The following is a 26,780-nucleotide window of genomic DNA, read 5'->3' as shown; positions in this document are numbered from 1 at the left end:
AAAACCATCATTGTGTAGGTCACTTTCTCTTTCCTGTTTCCCGGTAACTTTTCATTTTGGAGAAAATATATCTATCTTTCTATATCTATCTATTTATCTATCTATCATTTGTCATATGCAAATGATACACTTAGTACACTAGCGGCGTGACCATTCCTGTTGGTAGCCCATTTTCTTCTACCTACTCCTTGTCTCATAGGATGGGATGTGGTGGTGCTGGGTAGTAGCCGGATACTGGTGCAACAGATGTAAGACTGGAAGTCCCTTGCCCTTGTAGATATACTGCTTCAACGGTGTACAACAAGCTTATTACAATTATATATCACTCATCATTGTTACCTTCCTCCAGTGAAGCTATAAAAAATGGGTTGTGTCCATGACCTTAATTGCCACAAATGTAGGGTTTCCCCAAAACCTTTGGGCATGTGTCCAGCATTCTTGAAAGGTCACTCGAGATGGCCCAGGAGATATCTCTTTGTCCTACTCAACAAGGAATTTTGGCCATAATATAGTTTTTTCCACATGACACTCTTTATGGCATGGAAGTCCACAGCCATTTGATAGATGGACCCCTGACCAACTAGGACATCGCAACATAACAGACTTGTAAATGCTATTATCCCATATGGAGACCTCTAGAAACACAAGCATAGTCTTGAGACACTTAAGAATATATGGGGGCAATTGGTGGACACTTAACTCTGAAATGGCCCTTTACTCCTCACTTGGAGATTTCCTCTAGCCCAGTGGTTCTCAACCTTTCTAATACTGTGACCCCACAATACAGTTCCTCATGTTGCAGTGACCCCAAACCATGTACAAGAATATTGTATTCATCCCAAAAAATGCAATAAAATTGTGGCTCCGATGGCTTTAGGCGACCCCTGCGTTTTGGTCGTTCAACCCCCGCCGGGGTCATGACCCACAGGTTGAGAGCCGCTGCTCTAGCCTCACATCATCTGGTGATGTTTGCATGAGAATACTCCCTCACACATGTTGTAGTAACGTTGCAATGGGTCCATGTGTGAATTAAAACGCTGGCTAAACAGAACACTCAACTTCATCGCTAGTGGACAGAATAGCTCCTTTGCATACACAAAAAAACAGAATTTTCCCTAAAATAACAGATCCCTGGGAAACAGGAAAGATATTTCGGAAAAGCTTATAATTTCCCTGACACAATGTTACTTGGGAGCCAGAAGACTCCGTTTCGAACATCTATGGTGGTCAGAATATTCTTCTTCTATCTTCTCATTAGCAACCATTCGGCATTGTAAGATTTGCCATTGAATCTATATGTTGATTGTCAGCCCCACGGCAGGTCTTCAGTATCTTCTCCAGTATTCTTCTTTCTTGGGGTTAAAAGAAAATGAAATCCAAGTCACATAAAATGACGAGAGATAGAAAGTTCTCGGAGCGCAGATGGGTGATGAAGTCATGACTTACCTTCATTAGGAAGATCCTGCAGATAGCTCGCTGCCTCCTCAGGACTCAAATGTGCAAGTGCTGAAAGGTCAAGAAAGCTCCTTCCGAAGTGCCTCTGATATGTGGTCAGATGCTTCTTATTCTCTTGGTTTCGGATATGAGAATATGTCACTGAAGGAACTGAAATGTCAAGGGAAATTAAATAACACCACCTTTAGGAAACACGCTGTCTCCATGAAGGATCTTCGGTTCAATTATGTTCAGAGAAGTCATTAAATAGAGGTTATTTTCATTGTGCCCCCTAGTTAAGTGAACTGGATTTATTGGGCATGTGAGAGGAATACTTTACCTTCTGTCTGCCCCCTCCTCATAGAATAGATTTGACGTGAAAAGTTCTTTTATCTGGAGTTTCAGAGACTGCAGTCACTTACAACTGAGATCTGTCGGATCTTGTATATTACTCCAAGCTCGAAGTTTTGCAGGTGATGTCCTACCATATTCTGCCCAGGAAATGGCACGGCTGGCATTCAGTAGCTACCGTAACCCTGCAGCTGGTATATACAGTTCACATTCTTCCCTGTACTGGTGGGAATAGATCTAGCTGCTGTGACTCACTGCCCCCTCCCTCTGCATAGACTTCTAAGTAATCAGAAGTCTCTTCTGACTTTTTAACAAGATGGAATTCAGCAGAGATTTCAGAAAGGGAAAAGTATATTAAGAATGAGGAAGAATGATGCAAGTAGAGAAAGAAGTACTTTGCTCTAATAAGAACAGTCTTCTGTGTTCAGTTGTATCATCCATTCATGCAAAGGTTGTTGAAAAGTGAGTGGCCACTGTTAAGGAGGTCGCACTGGTTTCGGATGCCACCTTGACTACTGTCCGCCATCTTAGATACAGCGGCCATGTTCCCTGACCATTGTCAAGTTAATGTCATGATTCAAACTTCATTTTATGTAACATGTTTGCTCGCCTGTCAGCTAATACCCTCTGACATTTAATGAGAAGCCAGTCTGTCCTCGAAGCTGCATAATAATATGATTCTGGAGCCACTTATCATCTTCTTCTCAGCAAACTAGTATAAACAATATCTGTGTACAAGGTCTCTGAGAACTGAGCACAATTAATTAATTGTTTTTCCCAGAATGTGCTGATGTCCAATAGCTTTGCAGTATACTACTCATGCCCCTTTGATGACTCTTCTGTCTGTTATATATTATGCATTTTGATTATTAAAGGGGAGAAGATCTTGACTAAGAGAATGATGTGTGGCTTAGTCTTTCTGTTCAATCATGGGTTAATTAGGACTCACCTTACAAAAGTCAAGAGGGCTGTTGGGGCCCTGCATAAAAAATCCCTAACACCACTCAAAGGAAATTCACCATTTAAATCAAGGATGGGCTATGGTAATTTCTTTATATTTGTTATCCATGGTTTCCTTTATTCTAAAATCAACTTTTAAAATGATGCTAATGCGGTGACGGTTTCCAGAGCCCCTCCATGTTACAGATTCACAAGCTGTTACACTGTCTCACATTCCCCCTCTGCTCCTGCTCCGCAATCCCCCCTCCCCTTCCTCCCTGTAACTGATGTAAACTCACTGCAGCAGAGTAAGTTTCTGCACACAGTGGGAGGGGGAAACATGCTTCATGCAGTGTGACAGCCTATAAATCTGTAACACGCAGGGGCTCTGGGAACTGCCCCAGTAGCCCTTCCGGTTACTGTTTATTTTAGAAGGAAGGAGGCCATGGATAACAAATATAAAAAGATTACCACAGTCATGGTACCTGGATGTATCAGTAAGTGTCCCAGGTTTATCCATGATTGATTTTTAAGGTGGATTTCAACATCTGATTCTTTTGTTTTCAATGGACATTAGCTATTTTTTAAAATTCATAATTGGACCAGCCATAAAGCGGAATAAAGTCTTGTAATATAGCCGATATACTTTTCTGATGTAATTAAAAAAGAATAAATTGGCCTAAATACTGCACACTATATCTCTCCCTGTAATGATTGGCCTCTGTGGTTTCATCTCCATTAGATGAAGTCACTGCACTGCTTTTACTAATACAATGATCCTCAATTTGGGGGGAACCATACGTTACAAAAAAGATACTTACCAACTCCTTTAACAGAAAGATGACGATTTGCATAACATCCGTACTTGTGAGTGAAATCATCTAGTTTAGGACAACGTGGTTGCACTTGATAATTAAATCTTGATTCGGTGGCCAGTGGCTGTGGTACATCCTTCCTCCAGTTAGGAGACGTATCTATGGCATATTTAACCTGATAACCTGTATATAATAACATCACAAGGGGATACAAAGATAGAAAAATGTTAGGAGGGTTGTCTGGAAATTCTATATTAGTCCAGCCCAAGTTTTGCATTTAAGTTATTAAGTAAATGCAGAACCTTATAGGGGATAGTTATAGCATATCTACAAAATCTATATATCTACATGTGGCTTGCCCACTCCACTGACAAATGGTTGATATTTTATGTAAACAGTGCAGTAATAAGCTATGTTGTTTCTGTAACTCCTACAGGGTCGGACTGGGGGACCAAGGGCCCAACAGTGAAATTGATTTTGGGGGCCCACCTACTGCTACATGGGAATATTGACCGTAAATACTCGAGAATAAGTCAAGTTTTTCAGCAAAAAGAATGTGCTCTTACTCGAGTCAAGAAAAAAAATAAACAAAATGTGTACTCACTTTCCGACACCACCCCCCCCCTCCCCGGCAGGTCCTCTTCTATCCATTGATGCTCCGGCTTCAGTTCTGTGTCTCCGTGCGGTGCCGTCGCTAGCGTCATGACGTCAGCTGCTTGCTGACATTTGTGTGTGTGCGCTGCCATTGGCACATACTATGATGTCAGTGAACAGCTGACGTCATGACGCAAGCGACCTTATCGGACAAGGGAACTGGAGCCGAAGCATCAATGGAGAGAAGAGGACCTGCCGGGGCGCAGCAGCTACAGGTTATTTACTGTGGGCAGGGGCTTCAGGCTAAACACTGGGGGCAGGGGGCTTCAAGCTAAACACTGGGGGGCAGGGGCTGCAGGCTACATACTGGGGGCAGGGGCAGCAGACTATATACTGGGGGGCAGGGGCTGCAGGCTATATACTGGGGGCAGGGGCAGCAAGCTATATACTAGGGGCAGGGGCTGCAGGCTATATACTGGGGGCAGGGGCTGCACGCTATGTACTGGGGATCAGGGGCTGCAGGCTATATACTGGGAGGACAAGGGCTGCAGGCTATATACTGGGGGCAGGAGCAGCAGACTATATACTGGAGGACAGGGGCTGCAGGCTATATACTGGAGGGCAGGGGCTGCAGGCTATATACTGGGGGCCGGGGCTGCAGGTTGTATACTGTGGGCAGGGGCTGCAGGCTATATACTGAGGGCAGGGGCTACAGGGTATATACTGAGGGTAGGGGCTCCAGATAATATATTCTGGGGACAGAGGCTACAGACTATATACTTGGGGCAGCAGCTACAGGTTAATACTGGGGGCAGGGGCTGCAGGCTACATACTGGGGGCAGGGGCAGCAGACTATATACTGGGGGGCAGGGGCTGCAGGCTATATACTGGGGGCAGGGGCAGCAGGCTATATACTAGGGGCAGGGGCTGCAGGCTATATACTGGGGGCAGGGGCTGCACGCTATGTACTGGGGGTCAGGGGCTGCAGGCTATATACTGGGAGGACAGGGGCTGCAGGCTATATACTGGGGGCAGGAGCAGCAGACTATATACTGGAGGGCAGGGGCTGCAGGCTATATACTGGAGGGCAGGGGCTGCAGGCTATATACTGGGGGCCGGGGCTGCAGGTTGTATACTGTGGGCAGGGGCTGCAGGCTATATACTGAGGGCAGGGGCTACAGGGTATATACTGAGGGTAGGGGCTCCAGATAATATATTCTGGGGACAGAGGCTACAGACTATATACTTGGGGCAGCAGCTACAGGTTAATACTGGGGACAGGGGCTGCAGGCTACATACTGGGGGCAGGGGCAGCAGACTATATACTGGGGGGCAGGGGCTGCAGGCTATATACTGGGGGCAGGGGCAGCAGGCTATATACTAGGGGCAGGGGCTGCAGGCTATATACTGGGGGCAGGGGCTGCACGCTATGTACTGGGGGTCAGGGGCTGCAGGCTATATACTGGGAGGACAGGGGCTGCAGGCTATATACTGGGGGCAGGAGCAGCAGACTATATACTGGAGGGCAGGGGCTGCAGGCTATATACTGGAGGGCAGGGGCTGCAGGCTATATACTGGGGGCCGGGGCTGCAGGTTGTATACTGTGGGCAGGGGCTGCAGGCTATATACTGGGGGCAGGGGCTACAGGGTATATACTGAGGGCAGGGGCTACAGGGTATATACTGAGGGCAGGGGCTACAGGGTATATACTGAGGGTAGGGGCTCCAGATAATATATTCTGGGGGCAGAGGCTACAGACTATATACTTGGGGCAGCAGCTACAGGTTAATACTGGGGGCAGGGGCTGCAGGCTATATACTGGGGGGGCAGGGGCTACAGGTTATATACTGTAGGCAGGGGCTGCAGGCAAAATACTGGGGGCAGGGGCTGAAGGCTATATACTGGGGGCAGGGGCTGAAGGCTATATACTGGGGGCAGGGGCTGCAGGCTATATACTGGAGGGCAGGGGCTGCAGGCTATATACTGGGGGCCGGGGCTGCAGGTTGTATACTGTGGGCAGGGGCTGCAGGCTATATACTGGGGGCAGGGGCTACAGGGTATATACTGAGGGAAGGGGCTACAGGGTATATACTGAGGGTAGGAGCTCCAGATAATATATTCTGGGGGCAGGCAAAATACTGGGGGCAGGGGCTGAAGGCTATATACTGGGGGCAGGGGCTGCAGGCTATATACTGGGGGCAGGGGCTGCAGGCTATGTACTGGTGTCAGGGGCTGCAGGATGTATATTGGAGGGCAGGAGCTGCAGGCTATATACTGGGGGCCGGGGCTGCAGGCCATATATTAGGGGCCGGGGCTGCAGGCTATATACTGGGGGCCGGGCTGCAGACTATGTACTGGGGTCAGGGGCTGTAGGCTGTATACTGGGGGTCAGGGGCTGCAGGCTGTATACTGGGGGGGCAGGGGCTGCAGGCTGTATACTGGGGGGGGGGTAGGGGCTGGCAGGCTACTTACTGGGGGGGGCAGGGGCTGGCAGGCTATATACTGGGGGGCAGGAGCTGGCAGGCTATATACTGTGGGGCAGGGGCTGCTAGCTATATACTGGGAGGGGCAGGTTCTGCTAGCTATATACTGGGAGGGGCAGGGGCTGCAGGCTATACACTGGGGGTCAGGGGCTTTAGGCTATATACTGAGGGGCAGGGGCTTTAGGCTATATACTGGGGGGCAGGGGTCACAGGCTATATACTAATAAATTGTGGGTCTCTCTCATTTACCCCGTTATTGTGGTCTTTCTCTTCTCCCCCCTCTAATTATGGGCCCCCTTGTATATACCCCTCTTATTGTGGAATCACTTTGTTCATCCCTCATTATGTAGCCCCCTCATCTCCCCCTCTCTTATTGTGAGCCCCCTGGTATCTACCCCTCTTTTTCTGACCTGCTCTTATTGTTGTCCCCCCTCCTACTCTTATTATGGGCCCCCTTTCATCTCCTTCTCATTATGTAGCCCCCTCATCTGCCCCCTCTTATTGTGCTCCCCCTGGTATCTCCCCTTCTCATTGTGGACCCCTTGATCTTCTGTACCCCCTCCCCCCACCTATGGACCCTCTACCTCCCTCCTCTTAATATTGTCCCCTTGTACCTCCCCTTCTTATTGTGGGGCCCCTGGTATCTCCTTCTCTTATCTCCCCCTCTTTTTCTGACCCAAGCAACTCCACCTCTCATTGTGGGCCCCCCATCTTCTGGGCCCCCTCTAATTTTTTTTATGGCCCCTCTCATCCCCCTCTTTTTCATGGGGCCCCCACTTATCTCCCCCCTCATAGTGTGGCCCCCTCTCCTCTTTGTAACATAAGTTTAAAAAAACAAACACCACATACCTCACCTTTCCAGGTTCTCCAGCAGCTCCTCATCGTCTCTGCTGCTGTGTACAACAGGCCGGCAGGTGATGACGTCATCATATCGCGCCTGCCGACCTGCTGCACACAGCAACAGAGAGGCACAATGATGATGTGGAGAGCTCATAGCTCTCTGCATCATCATTGCTTTCCACTCCATCGGGCACAGTTGAAGTCCCGAACCGGGAAAAGGGGGCGGAGTCAGTGTGGTTTGTGGCGGAGTCGGCGCGGCTGGGGGTGGAGCCAGACGGTGTTAGGGCCCACCGGGGCTTTCACCGGCACCCCGGCGGTTCAGTCCGACACTGAACTCCTATAGAAGTGTATGGGAGTTAAAGAGACAGAGGGGGAGATTTATCAGAAGTGTCTGAGAGCAGAACTGTTCTCGTTGTCCATGAAACCAATCAGAGATCAGATTTAATTTACCCACAACTGTTTAACAAACTAAAGCTGGACTCTGATTGGTTTCCGTGGGCAACTAGAACAATTTTACCTCAGAAACTTATGATGAATCCCCCCCAGTGTATCTATCTGTTTCTGTAAGTACCAATCACTTCTGAGTGTAGCTCAGTTCTTTACAGCTTACGTAATAACCTGAATATATATGGCAGTGTGCAGCACTGGATGGGGAGTAGTAGGAGGCTTCATTTTACAGATAGATGTGGTCAAGTCTGATGTGCAAAAGTAACATAAAGTGCAAGGCGGTTTTTTTCCCCTGACTTCTTTTGCATATCCTAGTTCAGTGGTGGCAAACCTATGGCACCGGTGCCAGAGGTGGCACTCAGAGCCCTCTCTATGAGCGCCATCGACCCAGCGCAAAGTTGGCCAGACAGGACTCAAGGCCTCTCACAGTCCCAAGCAGCCCAGGACCCTAGAAGGAAGCTACAATGATAATCCAAACTTCTCCTTCTTTCTACTGTTTTGGTGTCCTCAGGTACCTATACAATTTAAACCTGTGACAGAGCAGGGAGTAATAAGTTACTGCTTAAATTGTCGCACTTTGTGAAAAATATGTGGGTTTTGGTTGTAGTTTGGGCACTCAGCATCTAATAGGTTTGTCATCACTGTACTACGGTAGTTATATCACTGGAATACTCACAGGGCTCTTTATAGCCACTTTGGATCTTAGACCTCATTTTTCAATAACTGAGTGTGAGCTTTTAATCATCCACGTCCCAAAGGGATAAGGATCCCAATCTTTTTACCAACTCTATAGACCAGAGGGCCCTGATAGGATTGGAGACCAGTAACCATGTAAGTTTATCCTCTGGAAAAGCAATATGAGTTGCAAAGGGGGTTGAGAAACCTAACGACCAACAACCATGAAACAAGGTAAAGTAAAATAAAGATCTCTGCCTTAAAATTATATTCAGTGTCTTTATTCTATTACCCCAAGAATTATGTATTTGCTGGAAATGATGGGGCGGATGAAAAAAAAAACTGCACAAAGCTTGTCCATCACCTGCCTTAATCTTGGGAACACACAAGTATATAAATTTGATATATGATACAAGTCATATATCAAACTCATTGGGGGAATTTATAAAGCCTGGGCATAAATCACTTTGGGAGTGACAGGGAGTGGATCAGAACAGGGCTGATAGGAGGCAGCGTGAACGCCCCGACCTGCCACATCAATATAGTCAAAAAACTGCCTAAAAACAGAGACCAAAGCTAAAATCTCCACCAGGTCAAACGTGGTCTAAACAGGTCCAACCTGTTGAAGTTCTCATCTGGATCTACTAAAAGGCAGGAGCCTCTTAATAGATGTGAGACACCGAGAGCTGTCGGGGATACATTTTAAGACTGATAATAATAATAATAATTCTTTATTTATAGAGCACACACAGATTACACAAAGCATGACAAATTGGTCTGATGTTTAAAAACACCAGTCTTCATAAATTCCCGCATTGTCATTTTAGTTTGGACTAGTTTGGAATAACTAAAGAAATATCAGTTCAAAACCTGCAGAATTTTGCAGAATTTACAGGTGATAAAATGAAAATCTATATTTTAAAAATTTCTCAAAGTGACCTAACAGGACAACCCCATAACTTAAAAAAAATTTAGGGTACTTATACTTATTTTTGCCCCACAACTGATAAGAATAAGATTTATAAATATTTCTGTGGTTATTATGCAAGTCCTGATCAGGTAGTACGTAATAAAGACAGAGTCGTTCATGGGAAAACTGTTTACGGATGATTTAATTTTTTCAATGCCTTGTGACCACAATGAAAGGGTGATGAGCAGGCAGACACAGGGTATGGAGTCATTTCACAATGAAAATTGCATTTTGAAATAAAATTTGTTTACTGTTTCCTTTGTGAGGTTACTGGACATATTGGGGGTCATTTATTAAGGGCCCGATTTGCATTTCCCCGACGTGTTACCCGAATATTTCCGATTTGCGCCGATTGTACCTGAATTGCCCCGGGATTTTGGCGCACGCGATCGGATTGTGGCGCATCGGCGCTGGCATGCACGCGACGGAAATCGGGGGGCGTGGCCGAACGAAAACCCGACGGATTCGGAAAAACCGCCGCATTTAAGAAAAAAAATGTGTCGCGAAAATTACACTTACCTTCACCAGGTATAGGCCGGTGAATTTCAGGGCATTCCAGCGCGCCTCCAGGGAACTTCAGCGCAGCAGCGCCACCTGGTGGACGTCGGAGGAACTACCGTAGTGAATCCCGGCTGGACCCGAATCCACCGCAGAGAACGCGCCGCTGGATCGCGAACGGACCGGGTAAGTAAATCTGCCCCATTGTCCCACAAAATATAAAAGATTCATCATTCCCTTCCAGAAATGAATACCAAATTATGTGGATTTTCAGGATTTATCTGAATACAGACTCTTAATAGTTTGCAGTTAATATCATGTATTTATTCACTATTTATCAGACACCCTAAGGCTAAGTTCACACTACTGTTCAAACCTCAGTTCCTTTCCCAATTAAAAAAAAAGACCAAAGGTTTAACATATCAATTAAAAATCCCATTGACACCTTTGTAAATTTTATGTCATCTGTTCAGTTTGGCAGGTATGCGTTATCCATGCGTTTTTTAAAAGGAAAAAATGATGGAGGCTGCAGTAATTTTTCTCCATTTGAAAATAACCGCGTGGATAACGGATCCCTGCCAAACCGTCTGTAACGGATTATATAAAATTTACATCTTCAAAGGTCACCTATGCTTATGACCAGTGATCAATTTTTAAAGCTCGGAAGGGTCTGACATTGGGCCCCTCCACTAATAAGCTGCATGAAGCAGTTGTGTGACTCCTGTGAGAGCCACTTCAGCATTGCGGGCCAGTAGGGTCACATACGTTCTACATAGTCAGTGTGTAATACCAAACACAACCACAGTACAATGTACAGTGTCAAGGGTGCCTCTGCGACCTCTCTCCCGGGTCGCAGGTGCACCCGTGCCTTGCTTCACTGCTGCCTCAGTCCCCCGGCTTCTAACTTACCTCGTCCCGTTCCCACGCCGACTCCGGCAGCGCGGCGCGCGTGTCCCCGCCCCCTAGGGCGCGCTACCATCAGTAAATTTAAAGGGCCAGCGAGCCACTAATTGGCGCTGGCCATTTTCAGCTAAACTATTTAAACCTGCCTCTTCCTGTGTCTCTTGCCGGATCTTTGTGCCTCACAGCCTGAGAGAAAGCTATTCTGCGATTTGCCTGCGATTCCTGTGTCTCCTGCGTTCCTGTGTCTCCTGCGTTCCTGAGTCTCCTGCGTTCCTGAGTCTCCTGCGTTCCTGAGTCTCTCCGTGTTCCAGTGTTACCAGAGCTCCTCCGTGTTCCCGTGTACCAGTGTTCCTCCGTGCTGCTTTCTTGTGTGCTGTGTTTCCGTACCCTTCTGCTTGGACCTCCTATTGCTGACCCCGGACCAGACTCTGACGTTGCATCTCTGCCGCCTGCCCTTACCCTGTGCCTGGACCTGACCTCGAGATTGTCTGCCGTCTCTGTACTACAACCTTGGCTGCCACTGCAGACAAGTCACGCTTGAGGAACAACCTAGTGGTACCAGGCCGCAGCTTGTCTAACCCGCTTTGCGGCGGGCTCTGGTGAAAACCGGGTACCACTTAGACTCCGGTCCCAGGTAGTGGCTTGTGTCATCGTCTGCAGTGGTCCAGAGAATCCCCATCTGCAAGCCTGACATACAGCAGTGTCTTTGATAGGAAACTTTGATAGGAACTTTCTCTTCACTGGCCAGATATCAGATAACCCCTTTAATTCTACAAGTCATTCCACATAAACAGATGAAGCCATAAGCAGATGAAGAAGGAAGGAAACCTGGCTAAGGTGGTAGGTCAAATATTCACAATGTCTCCTCTGGTGAGCAACAATAGCTGGTTAAATGTATGTAAAACCACCCAGCACCTACCTTGTGGTGTCCCCAAGTAGTCCCCTTTATACGTGGAGAGATATTGGGACTTCATAACTCTCTGTACCTCTTCAATTGTTGGTGGCTTCATCCATGGAGAACGGCTGTCATGGGCGATTTTCTTCTCTTCATGAGGCAACTTCCAGGCTGAAAAGGTCTGTTGTAAAACATCTTAGTAAGATAAAGTATAGAAACCTAACATGTTAGACATATGAATTTTTAATTTTGGATGGTTAAACTATGAATATTCCTAAAGGTTGCAATCTTAAATTTTTCCAGCTTAAAGGGGTTTACTGCTTTGGACAGCCTCTTTTAGTGTACGGCTATTTTCAGAGTGGTTTTACGTTTATTCTTAGTCTTCACATTGTTCTCCACCTTGATTGTTCATTGCAGATTCTTTTCTCACATACACCTGTAAGTCACCATTAATCGCTGTTATAAAATGTTAAGTTTCGTTGTTCTTGTGTATGTACCATATTATTCAGACTATAAGAGTCTCTTATAGTCATTAGGTCAGGATAGGTCCATTTTGTTTCACTGATTAGGCTGAGAAACCAGAAAAGCAATTTTAAAGACAAAACAGAAGCAACACTATAAAAAAAAGTAGACAAAACGCAACAGATGCTCAGTGGACGCGCAAAACACACGCCAATGTGAACCCACCCTAGTGTTGGGAAAATATCTGAAGGGTTTGTTAAAGATGCCATCCTGGAGTATCTCACTGTACATAACCTTATAACCCAGCATCAGGATTGGCCTTGTCAGACTAATCTGATCGGCTTCTATGAGGAGGTAAGTTCCTTCCAGACTGGAGCTGAAGGAGGTTGTGGTTGTTGTATATCTAGACTTTTCCAAGGTATTTGATTGAGTGTTGCATAAAAGGTTGGTACATAAAAAGAAACTGTAGGGACTAAGACAAAATATGTGTATTTGGGTTAGAAATTGGCTTAGTGATAGAAAACAGAAGTGTCACGGTTACACCCGCAGTCCTCGGTATGGATTGAGGGTGTACCGGTGCATGCTGCCGCGGTCCCAGCTCCCCCAGCTCTCACTTACCTCTCCTGGCTCCGGCCTGCACTCTTGCTCCCAGCTTGTAGACCGCATGCTTCTTCCATGCAGTCGCGTGCTCCTGCCACTAGAGGGGGCGCGCGCGGACTTCTCCCAGCCTTAAAGGGCCAGCGTCCTCCTTATTGGCTCTGGCCTTCCTGGCTCGGCTATATAGCCTGGCGACTCCCAGCATCCCCTGCTGGATCTTCATGTCCTGTTACTGAAGAGAAAGCCCTCCGTGTTCCCGAGCGTTTCCAGACGCCTCTGTGGATTCTGTGATTCCCGTGTTCCGTGGTGTTCCCGTGTTCCTGGTTTCCAGTGTTCCCTTGTTCTGTGTTATCCTGGTGACTCCTGCCGCAGCAAGACGGGCTCTGGCGAAGACCAGGAGTTCACTTAGACTCCGCTCCCGGGTGCGGCTAAGGTTGTTATCTCCCGCGGTGGCCCAGGGAGTCCACTGACTTAGTCCTAAGGGACTATTCCCCATAGACTGTGACAAGAAGGTTTAATGGCACTTCCTCAGTCTAAACGATTCAAGAGAGAAAGGATGAATAAAGCGGGTCAATCACCAAAAATGCAGTTCTTTATTCAGGCCAGCGAGTGATCATATAGAGGTGCCGGACACGCCACCACAACGGACCGTCTCGCACGTGAAACGCTTTCTCAAGTCTGTGACCAGGTGACAGACTTGAGAAAGCTCTTCACGATTCTCTAGCTGAGCTACTTACCTTATTTGTCTCATATTCATGGCCATCTGGTGAGCACAATATACCCTGTTGTTTACATTCATTGTGGCACTTCCTCAGATTTAAGTTACCAGTGCTGTGCTACAGGGGTCAGTATTGAGCCCCCTTCTTTTTAATATTTTTATTAATGAAGTCATAGAGGGCTTACACAGTAAAGTTTCAATATTTGTAGATGATACAAAGCTGTGTAAGGCCCATAGTATAACATTACATTTGTTGATACTGCAGGAATGGGGGGGGGGGCTGATGAGGTTTAATGCAAATAAATGTAAGGTTAAATAAAGTTAGCTGAAAAAGACTTGGGGTTATTGGTGGATGATAAACTTAACTTGAGTGACTAGTGCCAGACACTGCTAATAATGCAAATAAAAATATTGGATGTATCAAGAGAGGAATAGATTCTCATGATAAGAACATAGTTTTACACGTATACAAATCACTGGTCAGACCACACATGGAATATTGCTTACAGTTTGGGGAACCAGTGTATAAAATGGAGATAGTAGAAGTGGAACGGGAGCAGGGGAAACCAAAATAATTGAAGAACAATTGTAAAGTTTTTCACAAATTAATAGCTCTTGGGATGTAAAACAACTTTGCCTATTATCTTTGTTATCTATATCCAGCAGATTATTTGCTATACCCCCAGATTATCTCAGTGTTGAAGTAGCTCCTTCCTCTGCCTGTGCTAACAAGCCATGTCCGTCTGATTAGTGGTGGGTCGCTTGTGAACGAACTGGCTCTGAGAGCGGGCTCTTTCACATCAACAATGTGAGTCGGCTCCCCTCAGTGTGCCGATGGCTCACTTAACCAGCCGCTTATCAGCAAACCACGCCCCCTTTGTCCCAATAAAAGTGGGTTAAAAGTGGTGTGGAGTGGGGGGGACTGGTCGGACTGAGGCTCCCTATTATACATTTAACAGGGAGCCGAACAGGAACAGAAGAGCTGGCTCTTCTTAATGAGCGGAGTCTAATGATCCAGCTTAGTAAGAAAAGACGGATTTCTTATCACTACATCTGATAAACAAATCTAGGGTCTCACAAGAGGGGAGGGGCTGCTGCTCCCTGCTCACATAGAAGAAGGTCGTGTGGATCTAACAGAGCTCTGTGGATACAGATGTCTCCTACACAGAACAGTGAGGTACAAGATCTCCCCTGTTCCCTATTGCATCATTCCCCACTGGGCCTTTTTCGTGGCTGGGGGAAGCCGGAGCCCTGGGTACCCAAGTGGCTGGCTGAACGCAGCCTAGCCTTCGTCGGTGGTCACGGTGCTGGGTACTTGGACACAGTGGCCTCGTCCACAGCCTGGCAGGTCTCCGGCAGGTGGAATGCACAAGAAATAGAGGAAGAGGCTGAATGTGTAGTTTTCTCCCTAGGCAACTCTGAGGTTAGTATGGGATCCCAGTTAATGGAGGATGGGGCCCCCTTGATGGTAAGTAGCCTGGCACAGGGATCATGCAGAGGCAAAAGTTGTAAGTCATTCAACATTTTTTTTATTTGAACTTGGCAATGGCCACAACAGCAGTAACTTCAACTGAATCCGGATGGTTGGATCTCAGTCAACAGGAACACTCTCAGACTGGATGGGTAGTCTCAGGCTTAGAAGATAATCAGCTGCTTCAGCAGCAAAGTAGGGCAGACTCCTAAGGGTGGAGGTCTGCTTGGGGCCTGGTGTGCTCTCAGGTCAGGTGTGTCAGGGCAGTGTGCCACAGACACCCGTGCTTCTATAAAGTTCTGTACTCCAAAGCCCTCCTGAACTGACTTGGAACTTTCCAGCCACAAGGAGTTTTATAAACTCCCCTTTTGAGGTGGTAAGCTCGTTATCCAACCAGCTTTCTCCTGGCATTACAAATGTTACAACACATCCAATTTGTCAACATTATTTTCAGGCAGAGAATTATCAGCTGCATTACCATTATCCAGCACTTGAGACCCCTAGTAAGTTAATCAGGCTCCTTAGAAGCTCTATGACATGGAGAAGGATTTAGTTTTGCAACACCAGGTTTAACTCTTGCATTGGCAAAAATTATGGAGACCACTGTGCAATTAGGAACCTTGAGTGCTACAGAAATTCTTTTATAACTGCCCTTCTTGGGCAGTTCCTAAGACCTAATTATTGTCATGTACTCTGACATGCACTTTGAGTTGTGAGGTCTTATATAGACAGGTGTGTGTCTTTCCTAATGAAGTCCAACAAGTTTAAACACAACTGGACTGAAGGAGTAGATCCAACTCAAGGAGGATCAGAAGAAAATAAATATTCTCACAGCAAAGGTCTGAATACCTATTACCATATGATATTTCATTTTTTCTTGTTTACTAAATTAGCAAAAATATCTACATTTCTGTTTTTTTTAAAAGATGGGGTGTGAGTGTACATTAACGAGCAAATAAAATAACTTTTTAGATATTACCAACTGGCTGCAATGAAACAAAGAGCAAAAAATTTGAAGGGGTCTGAATACTTTCCATACCCACTGTATATGCAGGAGACTGCATACAGTGGCTGCTTACTTCTAAGTTTCTGAGCCAACATGGAAGCATTCAAGACTAGAAATGAGTGGACCCAATGTTTGTGTTTAGGTTCACGGTTTGGCTGGAGGACCCTTACACATTGATGGATCTGCGGCTGAAAAGCCAATCGGGCAAATTGACAACCCGAGCAACTAGCCATCGCTATGATTGGTCACTCAAGCCAATCAAAGCTATGGCTAGCAGCAAAGGCTGTTAATTTTCCAGAATGGCTGTTCTGCCACCAATATGGCACGCCAGTATGAGTACTGGGGGGTTTCTGGGTTTTGGTCCCTGCTAGTGCTGCGTTTTGTCGACAGTGGATGCCAAGTGATGCTGCACGCATCAGCATAGGGACATTTCATGGTGGCCTGAGGAACCTGCCGCAGGATTTTTATTATAGTCCAGTATGGTCCAAATGGTAGATTTCCTTTAAGCTTTATTTTCTTCTTTAAAAAATCTAAGTTTTGTGATTTCAGCTTTTACACAGATCTATGAGTTTCCATTGTTACATTCTTGATAAAAAATGTTTTTAAAATTCGGATTTACAATAAGTCACATACACAAAAGAAACGAAACTTAACATTCCAAAATCTAGTGACTAATGGTGAATGACAAGTGTACGTGAGATGAGAACCTGCAGTCAATGGCCTCTAGCATACCTAAAGGATCTGGCTGGGATTAGCAAAAATACAATATCATAACTAAGGGTGGAGAACCATGTAAAGGTTGTTCATATTATCTTGAAGGTTATGAACTCCTCGGTAACTAATTCAGAATTCAGCAAATAGTCTGTATATTTTTAAAGATTTATCATTATGTGTATACAGCTTGAATACAGATCTGTGTATCTCTAAGATTACAGACTAAGTACATTTGTGTCCCTTGTAGAAAATCTAGCAATGCGGCAGAAGAAGTAATGTAATGCATAACTGCAAGATCAGACTACACATGGCGGTTTGCAGTCTGTTACCATGGAGAGGCATCAAGAATATTAAAAGGTTATTTTTGATCAAGGTTGTTTAAAAAATATCTAAATGCATTGTTAAAGTAAAAAGGCCAACATGATGTTAGAAGGGGGTTTCCCTTCTCATTGTTTTACTGCTGTCCTAACCATCTTTTTTTCAGACTCATATTTTTTTCAGGGTGGGTGGGTGTTGGTCATTTAGTTTGATTGACATTTCCATTAGTGACATAATGCAGCCTCTGGCCTGTACCTGTGCATTCCCAACATTGCTATGAAACGTTTTATAGAAGCTTGTGGAACCCCTTTTCCAGACTGCTCATCTGAACAACCTTTTTTAGTTGGTCCCTTCATTCTTTAAGATTTTCCCCTGACTTTTTATAGTCATTTAGTCCAAGTTAATCAACCAAACCTGTTCCCAAGTCTAAACGATTCCAGAGAGAAAGGATGAATAAAGCGGGTCAATCACCAAAAATGCAGTTCTTTATTCAGGCCAGCGAGTGATCAAATAGAGGTGCCGGACACGCCACCACCTCCTGGATTATCTTTTAGCGCCCCATCAGTGCTCAGAAACTTTCTTTCCTCAATTTTCTGTATTGCCTACCGGCATCACCTTGGGAGCTGCTTTCTATATGCAGGTTGGACTATATATGTGCGGTTTTAAGAGTTCACAAGGTGAGCACCATATTGTGATCCTAACTTTAAGAATTACTTAGACGATATCACCCGAGGCGCCGCTCCCTGTGCCTTTTTTTCCTTTTTTCTTGTACCCTACGCCACCACGTCGGACCGTTTCGCACGTGATGCGCTTTCTCAAGTCTGTGACCAGGTGACAGACTTGAGAAAGCTCTTCCTGATTCACTAGCTGAGCTACTTACCTTATTTGTCTCATATTCATGGCCATCTGGTGAGCACAATATACCCTATTGTTTACATTCATTGTGGTCCATTACTCTACATTTGAATTTTTTTCTTATTTCCCCTGTGACCTGCTGTACATTGTGGCTTGTTGCACCTCCACCCTAGGGCACGGTCCAATTACTTCAGACACCATGTACATTGCATAGACATTTCAATAAAACTTGTGTAATAACTAAATATTTCCTGAGAGGGCAGGAATACAGAAGAAATATTGCCAGGCTCCTCAAAAAAATGATGGATGATCTTGAAAGTTTACAGAAGAAGGTTACCTGTTATCAGCTTATTATCATGGTACTCCTCTTATAAAAAAAGAATTTGATCTAATCAAATAAAAGAAAGTATTACAGAGCACCCATCAAATAAATAGGATATGGGGTTATGTTATATAAAAAGGGTGGGGGGCTTTTCTCCTTGTGCATGATTGATATTCATAATCATCACACATTGTCTGAGCATGCACGGCTTTACCCCTTCCGCATGGCAGTGAGGTGACAGAGGACGTGGACCACTCATATACTCACTGCACATGACAGCCGCAAGCAGCTTATGCACATGCGCAAGAATTCGGCAAGACGGCCAAGTGATGTAGGGGAAAGAGGAGTGGAATTAATGACATGCTGAGGGGAGGCTGCTGGACTCGAGCGTGAGTAATTCTCACTGTATACTCGCTGGATTCTCTGAGAATCAAAGTTAATTATCTCCACTTGTTACCATTGATCATGTTAGTTAAAAAAAAAGGGTTCCCAAGGGCTCTATGGGAACCTAAGGCTAATTTTTTTCAAGCAGCGGTGACAGGTTTCCTTTAAGAGACACTCTTAAAATCACTTAAAAATGATCATGACATTGGATGTCCTAAATTTCACAATCCCTTTCATTGTGAATAAAATATTTGTGGTACCTTGTCAGGATGAGGTCTGTTGTTTCTGGCTCCTGATGCTGTTGCGGCTCTTATAGGCTCTGGTTTGGAATATGGTTTCCAGCTAAATTCATCACTGTATATACTCATCCCAATTGGGTCGCACAGATAGTAAGGGTTTCTGTAGCTTTTAGAGGTCTTGGGTCTGTAAGATGAACACAGGGTAGAATATGCACCCTGCTAACATTTCATACCACATTCACACATCAATCCATAATTCATATAGCTGGGTGCAGCCTGCGGATGGATGTGACACCCATACCTGTAAAGTGACCCTAATGATGACATTTTCATTGAATGATTCACACACAACCCACTTTCCACTGCAACAACAGATAAGTTCTCATCACTATCCTACCTCATAATAGTCCAAAACATTCCCCACATGAATAATAGACCTTTCTGCATAGACCGAGAGGTTATACCACCCATGAAAGTGGTTTGAATTAGTTCTCTATGGCTGAAGGCATATATATGACCTTTGGTGCAAGACAGAGCGGTAAAAACACTTCCGTAATATTTCTCATTACTTGTGAATACACAAATTCTGAATTTGTGCTCTTAAACCTTTAAAAGGGTTGCCCAATGTAAATAATTGATCCCCTTTAATTGGTGCCTCAAGTACAGTGACTTTTGGTCTCTTATTCTCCTGATCACTAAGGGTCCAAGAGGTTGGATTCCCAGTGGTCCGATACCTATCCCCTATCCTGTGGTAAGCAGATAAGTTACTTTCAAGAGACCACCTCCTTTACTTTGGCCATTCCTAAAGTAAAGACCACCTTTGTTGCCTAATTACTTGGCTAGGGTTGCTCCAAGTATTTAAATTACCCCTATCCACATTGTAGGAGATAACAAGTTGAGATCCCCAGCAACCACGATAACGGGACTCCCAGCAATCCGTACAGCAGGGGTAACATTGTAACTGGTGGAGACAGAAGTCAAGCATTCTCTGAGTTGTTGGGGTCCTTTTCTACTGATCAGTGGGTGTCCCTCACCAATTAGATTTAATACTTGGTACATCCCCTGTACGGCTGTTCCAATGCATTTAAAAAGATAACAGAAACGACATTCTTGTTTTCTAATCACATATTGGGGCACATTTACTTACCCGTCCGCTGGAATTCACAGAAAGTGCATTGTCTGATGATTATGCACTGTGCCGCGATTCACTTAGACTGTGCACCCAGTGGCTTCCCCGCTCAGGTCCGACAGAGTTCATCATCTTTTAAGTGTAGCATGTAAGTGCATTATCTTGCAACACAATTTGAAAGTTAAATGGCACGCCCCCCAATTAATATGGCATGGAAGCCAGCGCAGCTGCACCAAAAACCGATCGCATGTGCCAAAATCCCAGCGCCGACACATGTTAAATACAGTTTTTTATTCGATGTTATGCCCTATATAGATTTAATAAAGATTTCAAATAACTTGTGATTAATTAATCTAATCAATGTGGTGTTTTTAGATCCTATGTGGGGTTGGAGAGTAGTCCCCACTACAGTTATCCCAAGTGTATTGTATGCCCTGGCATAAAAGAGTAGTAGTACGGTAATAACTTACCGTATGGCCACCGGTGGAGTACATCCATTATGAGGATAGTCTCTTTTCATTGATGTTTCATAGGGATCCCATATGTTTCCTCCTTTAAAATAGTAAAATAAGTTGCTACTTCCAGAAAATATTAAATTAAAAATAAATTTAACACAATAGAATTCTAATATATAACCAAATATTGTCCTTCTAACAGGATAAACAATCCATCTAGTGTACTGGAAATGTTTTTATACCATGTTTGTAGCCGGCTGTACATCAAGGTTTTACTTTGCCATCTATTGTGATGTGTGTACATCTAAGTTGTGATCTCAGGGTTTATACAAATAGTGTTTGGCTTCTCGTTCTGTCTAGGGTTTGGGGGTACTGTTTTGAAGACGTTTTCTTGCATCTTTATTAAGGAAATATGAACTTTGTAAACAGCCGGCGGCGCTCAGGCTGACAGCACCCAATCGCCTCTCATCTTCCCCGTTTTTTTAAATTTATGCACACACCCACTGAAAGCCTCCTCCTGTCACCAGCCGGTGAACTAGAAGAGAGCAAAGCCCCAATCTCTTCACTCCCCGGCCCTTTGACGTCGCCGGCTGGATCCTAAATCTCCGTCTGGGAGCAGGAGGAGTCTTGCAGCGGGGGTGTGCATAAATTAAAAGCTGGGGAGGCCAAGTGGTGCTCCGGCGCCATCAGCCTGAGTGCCTTTGGCTATTTAACAAAGTTCATATTTTGTTAAAAAAAGAGACAAGAAATGTCTTAAAAACAGTCCCCCCAATCCCCTAAACCAAACAATACTATCACCACTGATCCACTACTGGACCACTGATGTCTTTTAAAATAAATAGGGACATTTGCAGTAAAATGTGTATTGTAATCAAAAGAATAAGAAGAGTGAAGTTTCTGTGCTATAGATGCTCTGCAAAATCATGCATATTTGCTGTCTGATAATATCTGATAACACTATTAAACTTTTAGTTAGAGACAATCCTCCAATAGACAGCGGTGGAGTCTATGGCACACTTGTAATGTTCCATAGAGCTTCTAAGTAATCAGACACATCAGAGGCTTCTGCTAACAGGTCGTGATGCAGCAGAGATTATGAGGGAGAGTCAAGTATGACAACAGCAAAGTAAGGGGAGGAAGAGGTACTTATATAACAAGATTTCTTGTATTTATGTTTATTATAGAAAGTTTGTTGTAAAGTTACTGACCATCTACAAATCAGAATAATAACAAATATTGCTAACTAGAGAGGAGCTGTCTGACAATTATAGTATTATGTGTCTCACAAAAAGGGAGTTCCAAAAATGCTGAAGGAAGGGAGAATGTCACACATAACTAGGTAGTCAACCATATCCAAAGCAGAAGAAAGGTCAGTGTCCTCTGGTTTTAAAGAATAAAAGAACATATAGTGAAGATCTCTTTTACTAAAGGTTAAAATGCACAAGAGCACAATGGGGCCATGGGGCCAGGAATTGTGACTATCGCCACCTCAAGTGGGTGTGGAAGGGCAAAAAGGCTGACGTGCCAGGTGGTGGAGTGGGCAGGTGCAGGGCAAAAACACCCAGGCTATAGCATAATTCTATAATTGTTCAGAAGCACGGGAAGCAGCATGGGGTTTACATCATATGATAAATCGCCCCCAAATCAGTACAATAAACAAACTGATGGCGAGTAGCTCTGTGCTGCTCATTCCTCAGCTGTGAGGAGGCTGTGAGCTCTGTTCCTGTACAGGAGCACAAAGGTGGGGGCTAAGAGCTGAGGAGTCTGCAGCACAGACAAGTCACGTGCGGTTTTTTGAAATGCATCCAAACCAAAGCCAACCCCTGGGACTAAACAGAGGATTCAGTCAGGGTGCAAGGTAAGTTATACCTTGCAATGCAAATGCTTAGAGAGAGCAGAAATACATATTTGCAATGCAGGTGTGATGGGCTTCTGCAACCTGTCTTAAGTGAAAATGAGGTCCATGGTGACAGGTTCCCTTTAAGCGATTAAAAAGAACACCTACTTATCTGTTTTGGCTCCCAGGTCGATCTGGTACTTCCGTTTTTTAGTCTAAGTGCCTGAACTGAATTTCTAGAACGCGTTTCATCCAATGAGTGGCCTCCTTGTAGCAGGGGACCATAAAAGAAGGGAAGTCCCCTGAAAAATAGAAATAGACCCCCCCCCCCGCCCCCCAGAACTTTCGGTTGGACACAAGGCTAAAAACCAGTAGTACCAGTAGTAGTATGGGGAGCCAAAGTGGGGTAAGCATTTGCTTACTTTAGCCTGACCCCTGGGGGTCTTCTATATTCATGGAAAATCCCTTTAAGGGCTGTGAGAAAGTAAGAGGTGTAGTTTGGGAGGACATGTATCTGCTGTACAGGTAGTTAAAGGGTGTGTGGTAAATTCCTTGGATTTGTCTACAGTATCTTTAGGGTTAAAGCAGACATGTGGTAAGCAGGGCAGTCTGATCATGTTGGCTTTGCCAGCATGGACCCTTGCTTAAGTCTATGTGCTGGGCCTGCTTACCATGGGGTAGGTGTAGGCTGGTAGTGGGACACCTATTCCATCTGGACTTTGGTCCTGGGTTTTTGTATAGCCCACAGATGTGAGTCACATGACTCATTAGAGCCTAATATAGACTGCATGTCAGAAGAAGTAGGCATGGCACCACATGGGCAGCCAGGTACACGTATAGAGAAGGACTTGTTACTGTATTAGTAAGTGCTCAGCCAAGCAGGATTTCATTTGTTTTTGCCTTTGCTAAGGCTGAATTTATATTGTTTGGCTAAAGTGTGTAAATTAAGCACTAAATTTGGACTACAACCTGCGAGTGTCCCTGCTTCCTGCACTACTACCTGGCGCCTGCCAGAGTGATTCCCCACAGGGATTAGGAATGTGTAGTCTAGCTGGGCACCTTCTCATTACTATTGGCTTAGTTTACACCAGAAATATACATCAAAATGTTGGCACATTGGCTTAATTTGCTTTTCCCATGAAGCCACACCCCTTATCTGCCCACAAATTCAATTAAAGTTTTTTTTAAATTTGTGTACACTTGTGTAGTTCTTTCACACATTTTCTCTATCCATCCACTTATTTTATATATTCCAGTATGTTCCAACATGTTGGCAGTGATATCTATTAAATATTGACTACAAGAGTTATATATTACTTACTGCCCAGTATTATACAACCAATGGAGCACATAAATTATATGGATGCTAAACCAACTAGGGTATGAGAAGTACAGTACTTTGTAACATTTCTTTTTTATGTTAAAGGAAATCTACCAACAAGATCAAGCATGACAAACCAGGGGTACCATGAGTGCGGTAATCGGTTGATATTTGTTATCCATGGCCTCCTTCCTTATAAAAATCATCTTAAACCGTTATGCTAATGATCCAGAAGGGCTCTGGGGGATGTTACTAGAGTCCCTCTGCGCTGCAGCTTCACGCTGCCTCCCCCTCTTCCTCTGTTCCCTCTGCCTGTTGTAATCTCACTGCAGCACAGGAATTTTCAGCACACAGTGGGAGGGGGAAGTGTCCTGACACAATGTAACAGCCTGTGAATCTGCAGCACAGAGGTGCTCTGTCATTGTCCACAAAGCCCTTTGGGCTCATCTGCATAATTTTAAAAGTTGATTTAAGAAGGAAGCAATGTATAAGAAATATAAGAAGATTGCCACAGTCACGGTGCCTGGACCTATAAGTGCCCCTGGTATATAATGCTTGATTTTGATGGTAAATTTTACCATTCACGTTTTGAATATATTCGCCTCCAAATTCAAATGCAAATGAGCTTTGAATGAGCGATACGCTAATATTTCTTTTAGTCCAAAACATATTGGGGGTCATTTACTTACCCGTTGTCACGATCCAGCGACGCGTTCTCCGGCGAGGATTCGGGTCTTCCGGCAATTCACTAAGGTCGTGCGCCCAATATCCACCAGGTGTCGCTGCTGCACCGAGGTCCGCTGGAGTTCACCAACCTATTCCTGGTGCATGTAAGTGATTGATTTTGCGACACAATTTGTTTTTTAAATTCCACTGTTCCACTGTTCGTCGGGTTTTCCGATGGCCACGCCCCGATTTCTGTCGCGTGGAAGCCGGCGCGATTGTGCCGAAATCCGATCGAGTGCGGCAAAATCCCGGCGGTATTTGGCGCAAAACGGAAAAATTCGGGAAACCCGGCCGAAAAAACACGATTAGGACCCTTAGTAAATGTGCCCCAGTGAATTCAGCAATAAATGTTCTGCCTGCCTGTAATCAATCCCTTGAAATTCTACATTATTTATATACTGTATATGACTGATAGGGTTTCCATTGCCTTGCGGTGTGATTGGACTAGAAGGATAACATGCTCTTACAAGTTAGAACTGATGACTCAGCTTTTCTGCCTGTATTTGTCGTCCGGAGAACAATGCCTGTCACCTGCGCTCCTAATCCAGAGTCCTCACCCACAATTCCCATTCCCTTCCAGAACACCTCACCTAGAGAAGCCATTGCCGTCTTGGGTCTTGGTGTCGTTCTCTCGGTTGTTCCGGTAGGTTTGCTCCGGCTGATGATCTTGGAGGAGATGAGTAGACAATTGGCCAGCTGCTCACATTTCTCCTTCTCCAGCAATGATTTACTTTTATTTTTCAGATAATTCAGCTGCTCCATGAACTGTGGCTTCAGGACATCTCCATCCAGCTATGAAGTGACGGATAAAACATAATAACTCAGTGGGGGGTTATTTAAAGGAAATCCACCATCAAAAAGAAGAAACACAGACTCACAGATCTAGGCACCACGACTGTGGTATTCATTTTATATTTGTTATCCACGGCCTCTTTCCTTCAAAAATCAACTTTTAAAATTATGCTAATGAGCCTGAATGGCTTGTTGTTGTTGTGTTAACAAAGCCCCTACGTGTTGTAGCTTCACAGGCTGTTACACTATCTCCCCTCTGCTCCCTCAGCACTTCCCCTCTCCCTCTGCCTGATGTTACTATCTCACTGCAAAGAATGCAAATATGTTTTCCAAGGTGTTAAATGGAAAACAATGCCTGTTTTTGCTACCTTGAAAGGCAGCCCCCTTAACACCAAGTATGACCTACAAGATGTCTAATAACATGATTAACATGATGATCATGGCAGCATGTGTGGTGTTTAAAATTATTGAAGATTAGTGGGGGTCTGACATCTGGATCCCACACAGCTAATATCAGATGGTGCTACAGACTCAATGGCCGTCTTGTGTTATAGCAGCTCAACTCCTATTCTTTTATAGCTTAAAGGAAATCTACCATCAGTTTGTTTGAGGGTAGATGTCCATCATTAGATGCCCTTTTCTTTATGCACTAATTGTAGCAGTTTTAGCAGTGTATGAAGAAATGGCATATTAGCTCACCTGAGCACTTCTCGGCATCCGCAGATTTTGACTTATGCCGCCCCCTTGAATTTTTGAAATTTCTGGCACCTTAATTGATAGAAACTTGGTTTTCTGAATTAATATCTAATAATGTAAGTGAATGTATTCAGGCAAGTCATTCATTGTGCAATGTGGACTTCCCCTTTAAGGTGAGCTCAGGTGAATGTGCACCTGTATCATGTATCTGCCCTCATCCCTGCATACACTACAGTGCCCTCTCTTTACTAGCAGCTCCCACCTGAGTTGTGATGATGGGGGCGGGGGGCGGCATCTCTGCGGCGGGCACCGCTCTCAGGTGCTGGTTCTGGGTGTAGTACACTCCGGTGTGCCCGGCTCACGACAAGTTTCCGCCCCGACTGCCCAGACGCTTCAGGTTGCCAAGCGACTAAGAGTCCATGTATAGAGGGGGCGTGGCGAGCTGCTCCGGCTGTGTGAATGGATGTGGCGAACACGTGACGTGGGTAGGGACAGACGCCGTGTAGTAGAGGCTGGCTGAGCAGAGACTGTGTGCTGCTACTGTGCCAGTACCCATAAATACAGCTGTCATACTATACACCACAGTGTCACTGCTTGTATTATCTATGTACTGTGACGTCACTGTATGTATTATCCCTGTACTGTGACGTCACTGTGTGTATTATCCCTGTACTGTGACATCACTGTGTCTTATCCCTGTACTGTGACATCACTGTGTGTCTGTACTGTGACATCACTGTGTGTATTATCCCTGTTCTGTGACGTCACTGTGTGTATTATCTCTGTACTGTGACGTCACTGTGTGTATTATCCCTGTACTGTGACGTCACTGTGTGTATTATCCCTGTACTGTGACGTCACTGTGGCAGATTTATCAAGCTGTCTGAAAGTCAG

General features: G+C 45.0%; 1 protein-coding gene across 1 annotated transcript; it reads right to left on the bottom strand.

The window, feature by feature from the left end:
• TEX26 (testis expressed 26) lies at positions 1-26,369 on the bottom strand. The gene is made up of 8 exons (XM_072134373.1): positions 26,149-26,369; positions 24,989-25,190; positions 20,530-20,611; positions 18,952-19,114; positions 11,869-12,025; positions 3,546-3,722; positions 1,447-1,605; positions 1-1,352 (listed from the first exon to the last, which is right to left on the bottom strand). The coding sequence occupies exons 1-8, from the start codon at positions 26,179-26,181 to the stop codon at positions 1,255-1,257; spliced, it is 1,071 nt and encodes a 356-aa protein (XP_071990474.1). The 5' UTR covers positions 26,182-26,369; the 3' UTR covers positions 1-1,254.
• Positions 26,370-26,780: the final 411 nt, after the last annotated feature.

The sequence above is a fragment of the Engystomops pustulosus genome, chromosome 2 (assembly GCF_040894005.1).
Source record: "Engystomops pustulosus chromosome 2, aEngPut4.maternal, whole genome shotgun sequence".
NCBI lineage: Eukaryota > Metazoa > Chordata > Amphibia > Anura > Leptodactylidae > Engystomops > Engystomops pustulosus.
Note: the sequence above shows the minus strand (reverse complement) of the source record. Positions and strands in the feature narration are given on the sequence as shown.

Coding starts and splice junctions, on each gene's coding strand:
- TEX26 (XM_072134373.1), bottom strand. CDS start 26,181: ATGCCGCCCCCCGCCCCCATCATCACAACTCAG. Junction 25,191..26,148: donor CCCCCATCATCACAACTCAG/GTGGGAGCTGCT, acceptor GTCACTTCATAG/CTGGATGGAGATGTCCTGAA. Junction 12,026..18,951: donor ACAGACCTCATCCTGACAAG/GTACCACAAATA, acceptor GTTTTACAACAG/ACCTTTTCAGCCTGGAAGTT.